The following is a 5536-nucleotide window of genomic DNA, read 5'->3' on the forward strand; positions in this document are numbered from 1 at the left end:
TGTTGTGGGGGTGCTTTGTTGCAGGATTGACTGGTGCACGTCACAAAATAGATGGCATCATGAGAATGGAAAATGATGTGGCTATATTGAAGCAACATCTCAAGACATCAGTGTTAAAGCTTGATCGCAAATGGGTCTTCCAAATGGACAAAGACCCCAAGCATACTTCCAAAATTGTGGCAAAATGGCATAAGGACAACAAAGTCAAGGTATTGGAGTGGCCATCACAAAGCCCTGACGTCAGTCCTATAGAACATTTGTGGGCTGACTGAAAAAGTGTGTGTGAGCAAGGAGGCCTACAAACCTGACTCAGTTACACCAGCTCTGTCAGGAGGAATGGGCCAAAATTCACCCAACTTATTGTGTGAAGCTTGTGGAAGGCTATCTGAAATGTTTGACCCAAGTTAAACAAGTTCAAGTCAATGCTACCGAATACTAATTGAGTGTATGTTAACTTCTGAACCACTGGGAATGTGATGAAAGAAATAAAAGCTGAAATGAGTCATTCTCTCTAGTATTATTCTGACATTTCACATTCTTGTGATTAATTCTTAAAATAAAGTGTCAACCCTAATTGACCTAAAACAGGGAATATTTACTGGGATTACATTTCAGGAATTGTGAAAAACTGAGTTTAAATGTATTTGGCTAAGGTGTATGTAAACTTTCGACTTCAACTGTAGGTAACGTCAGAGACAAAAGGCAACACAAGTATTTTTTGGTTATTTAATATAGTAAAAATATCCAAATACATTAAGCTGTCATTTATGTTGATTTATAGTGTTAAGAGGTTATTGATTATCTGACTAATATATATTAACTGACAATATAAAGGCAACATGCAACAATTTCGAAGATTTTACTGAATTACAGTTCATATAAAGAAATCCGTCAATTGAAATAAATTAATTTGGCCCTAATATATGGATTTTACATGACTAGTGATACAGATATGCATCTGTTGGTCACAGACTCCCTTTTTGTAAGTTAGGGGTGTGGATCAGAAAACCAGTCACTATTAGGTGTGACCACCATTTACCTCATGCAGTGTGACACATATCCTTCGCATAGAGTTGATCAGGCTGTTGATTGTGGCCTGTGGAATGTCCCACTCCTTTTCAATGGCTCTGCGAAGTTGCTGGATATTGGCGGGAACTGGAACACACTGTTGTACACGTCAATCCAGAGCATCCCAAACATGTTCAATTGGTGACATGTCTGGTGACTATGCAGGCCATGGAAGAACTGGGACATTTTCAGCTTCCAGGAATTGTGTATAGATCCTTGCTACATGGGGCTTTGCATTATCATGCTTAAACATGAGGTGATGGAGGGAGAATCACACGACAATGGGCCTCAGGATTTCATTACGGTATCTCTGTGCATTCAAATTGCCATCGATAAAATGCAATTGTGTTTGTTGTCCATAGCTTATGCCTGCCCCTATCATAACCCCACCGCCACCATGGGGCACTCTGTTCACAACATAGACTTCATCAAACCACTTGCCACAGGATGCCAATTGAAACCGGGATTAATCTGTGAAGAGCTCATTTCTCCAGAGTGCCAAGGTAAGCATGTGTCCACTGAAGTCGGGTTTACGACAACGAACTACAGTCAGCTCAAGACCCTTTCGAGGATGACGAGCATGCAGATGAGCTTCCTTGAGAATGGTTTCTTACAGTTTGTGCAGAAATGATTCGGTTCTGCAAACCCAGTTTCATCAGCTGTCCAGGTGGCTGGTCTCAGACGATACCGCAGGTGAAGAAGCCGGATGTGGAGGTCCTGGGCTGGCGTGGTTACACATGGTCTACGGTGGTGAGGCTGGTTCGACATACTGCAAAATTCTCAAAAACAACGTTGGAGGCAGCTTTTAGAGAAATGAACATTCCTACAGTCAGCATGACAATTGCACGCTCCTTCAAAACTGTGACAGTGTGTTGTGTGACAAAACTGCATATGTTAGAGTGGCCTTTTATTGTCCCCATCACAAGGTGCACCTGTGTGATGATCATGCTGTTTCATCAGTTTCTTGATATGTGTTTGTGAACTTGACTGTATTTGATCACAAACAAACACCTCTGCACTTTAGTAAGGACATCTCACATACACTATGTGTCTTGTCCATCATAACAGACAAAGTTATCCGTGAAATCCAATGCCTGAGAAATTCAGAACATTTAGCTTCATGAAACCGAGTGTCTCTAAAGAGGTTACTTCTTTGAAGTAGGCTACTACTCCTCTGGGGAGGTACCTGATCTGGTATCTTGTACCAAGACTACAAAGGCATTTCTCACTTTACAGAGGCCTGTAAAATGCCATGCACTAAGAGTTAATGGGTGTGGGGAATGGAAAGTGAGCATTTAGGAAAAGTCGAGAATTAAAATTATTCTCATATAACAGGGGATAGTGGATCAGATCGGTAACTATGATGGTACTGAATGTTCCACTCGCCTGAACCACTTTGGCACCTGGATGTGTTGATGATGTGCGGGACGTGTTGATGTGTTTGTTCTGTGCTAAGCGGCTCCTGGGTCGGTGGGCTGCCGGGGTATTCCAGCTATGCGTGTCTGAGGGGAAACAGGACAGAGGCAATCATTCATCCTGCCTTCTATCTACCCGCCTGCCATCCCCCCACCCACAATGGGCCACATCCTCTCTCTCTTTCTCTCTGTCAGTCTCTCACACACACACTCTCTCTCTCTCTCTCTCTCTCTCTCTCTCTCTCTCTCTCTCTCTCTCTCTCTCTCTCTCTCTCTCTCTCTCTCTCTCTCTCTCTCTCTCTCTCTCTCTCTCTCTCCCTCTCTCTCTCTCTCTCCCTCTCTCTCTCTCTCTTGCTCTCTCGCTGTCTCCGTGATGAATGAACTGCCATGGAACAAAGCCAATCAGAGAGAAAAGTACAAGACAAAGACCAAAAAACAACAACCCTGAAAAACCGACAGGGGCTTCATTCCTGTCAACAGTTCATCCATTAGAGCCAATCTTGAAGGTGGGTGGCCCTCGCTGGGAAGTGGTGGGGTATGTGTGTGGAAGTGTGGGGGTAGTTCAGCTCAGAGTGACCCCACACTGAACTGTAAGGGAAGTATAGGAGAGCAGAGTGGTGGTGTTGGTGAGAGAGAAGGATTGGATGTGTGTGGTGGGGGTGGGGGGTGGGGGGGTGAAGGAAGGAGAGGGGGAAAAAAGCTGGAGAGCACTTTCTGGAGAAGGTTCAGTTATGAAAACAAAAGTATTGTAACAGATGGGGCCAGCTGCACCTTGGAAACAGCATAAAAGCGGGTCCGGGAGAGCCAAGGGAGCTTATCAGCCTCACAGGAGAACCAGAGGGACGCTGACTGACTGGGCTCGCGGCGGCAGACACACACTTTAGCACTGCGGGGGGAGATATAAAAGCACTCTCACACACAGCGTCCAGCCGTCTGGCACACTCCACACTTCACTGAAGGGCTCCGTTTGACTTGGGTGTGAGTTTCTCATCACGGAGAATGCTTCCTCCAAAACACCACACGACTCAACTTGAAAGGTTTTAGAGGAAAAAGAGATAGTTAATTTGGACAGCATATGACCACAAACATTCCCTCTCTTTCAAGATTGGATGTTTTTTGGGCTAAGTAGCAGCCAGGTTTCGGGGGTACTTTTGTGATGTGGATATTAATGGTGGACGGGCACTGTCAAGCTGTTCGCAGAGGAAAAGATAGAAAGACAGGAACGTTTTTGAATTGTAACCCACTGTTATTGTGACTATTTTACCACCTTTAAAAAAAAATTGTCTTTCATTTTTTTCACATTGTCCACAACTTATCCAAACCAAGTATTGAAAAACAGAGATATTGAAGCGAAGATGGACTCCTCATTCACCTCAGAGATGTTTTACAATGCGGGGTCGATCGCAGCCCCCACTGCCAGTTACCTGGACGAGGACATCTATCTGCAGGAGGATCTGGATGTGTTCAGTGTGACCATGGCTGTTCTCTACCTGGTTGTGTGCATCGTAGGGCTGGCCGGGAACACCCTAGTCATCGTGGCCGTCTTAAAGCTGGACAAGATGGCTTCTGCCACCACGGTCTACATCTTTAACCTGGCCTTGGCTGACGGCCTCTTCATGGTGGGCCTCCCCTTTATCGCCATCCAGAACTTCCAGAACCACTGGGCCTTTGGGGACCTGGCCTGCAAGCTGGTCATGGTCCTGGATGGCATCAACCAGTTCACCAGCGTCTTCTGCCTGACCGTGATGAGTATTGACCGCTACATGGCGCTGGTCGACCCACTGCGGTTCGCCCGCTGGCGCACGCCTAGGCGGGCCAAGATTGTCAGCGGCTTCCTGTGGCTGTTCTCTCTGCTGCCTGTCCTCCCCATGGCCATTCACTTCTCGGCCAGGGACGGCCTGTGCACGGTGGACCCCCACGTGACCTCTGACTCCTGGTGGCTGGCCTTCCTCAGCTACACTTTTGTCCTGGGCTTCGCTCTGCCCTCCCTGGTCATGACTGTCTCCTACACTGCCCTGGTGGTCACCCTGAGGACTCACCGTTGCCAGGCCAGCTCCCCAAGCCAGGAGAGTCATTGCCTAGAGACCCAGGTCACCAAGATGGTGGTGGCGGTGGTGCTGGTGTTCGGCGTGTGCTGGCTGCCTTTCTACACCTTCAACTTCTGCTCTCTCTACCGTATGGACCTGGTGTTGACCTTCGCCAGGGGCTTTGAGTTCGTGGTGCTGCTGTCATACTCCTGGAGCTGTGCCAACCCCATACTGTACGCCTGCCTCTCCGAATCCTTTGGACGCCACTTCCTCACCCTCCTCTGCCCCACCAAAAGGTCTCCCAGCGTACACTGCAACCCTGACACGGAGCGCTATGACCTCAATGACACGAACGGGAGGGACATCAGTGTGGTGGCGTAGAGAAGCCAGAAAAAAAATTCACATCAGCCTCAAGGTACAATGTGGAAATGTGGAAACTTTTTTGTGTACGTATGTACCGTATGCAAACTTGCCCTATCAATTATTACCTTCATTATTGTGTATATAAGGAGGTCGGTAAAGATGAGTGTTTCTGTACAGCTGTTGTTTTTCTACTGGATAATATACTTTATATTTCCGCTCTGCTCTGGGTTTTTCCTCAGATTTGACTTCTAACACAGCTGTTGTGCATTGGCCCCGCTGCTCAAGCACACCTTGGTTATTTGATTTTCCATAACTCGTGAAATGAAGCATAAATGATGCGACAACAGAGAGGCGGTGAAAGGTGGCATGTAAACAAGATAGCAGCTATGTGTTGCTGGCCAAGACAATGAGCTCCCAGAAGACCCACAGAAGTTGACTCAATGACTTTTGGGGTGAGGTCATGGTTGTCATGGAAGTCAGCTCAGAGTTAATTTCTTTAGGGGAAATTCTTACTACAGAACTGTTTGGGGTGAGATACGAAGGACAAGACGAAAAGGTGTTTGGTTCATCCCAAGATTAGTCCTATTGGATGTTCATAGAGTAAGAATGTTCACACTGTAACTATGGATGGCTTATACTTATTAAAATGCTTGTTGTATGTGG

The 5536-nt window shown here is 46.5% G+C and overlaps 1 protein-coding gene across 1 annotated transcript; it reads left to right on the plus strand.

Annotated features, from left to right (window-relative positions):
* The first annotated feature begins 3190 nt into the window (after positions 1–3190).
* On the plus strand, positions 3191–5536 carry LOC118357536 (somatostatin receptor type 2). The gene is made up of 2 exons (XM_035734727.2): positions 3191–4925; positions 5113–5536. Exon 1 carries the CDS (start codon positions 3839–3841, stop codon positions 4889–4891), a length of 1053 nt encoding a protein of 350 aa, XP_035590620.1. The 5' UTR covers positions 3191–3838; the 3' UTR covers positions 4892–4925; positions 5113–5536.

The sequence above is a fragment of the Oncorhynchus keta genome, chromosome 24 (assembly GCF_023373465.1).
Source record: "Oncorhynchus keta strain PuntledgeMale-10-30-2019 chromosome 24, Oket_V2, whole genome shotgun sequence".
NCBI lineage: Eukaryota > Metazoa > Chordata > Actinopteri > Salmoniformes > Salmonidae > Oncorhynchus > Oncorhynchus keta.

Excerpts from the sequence above, each read along its gene's own strand:
- LOC118357536 (XM_035734727.2), top strand. The coding sequence starts at position 3,839 with ATGGACTCCTCATTCACCTCAGAGATGTTTTACAATGCGGGGTCGATC.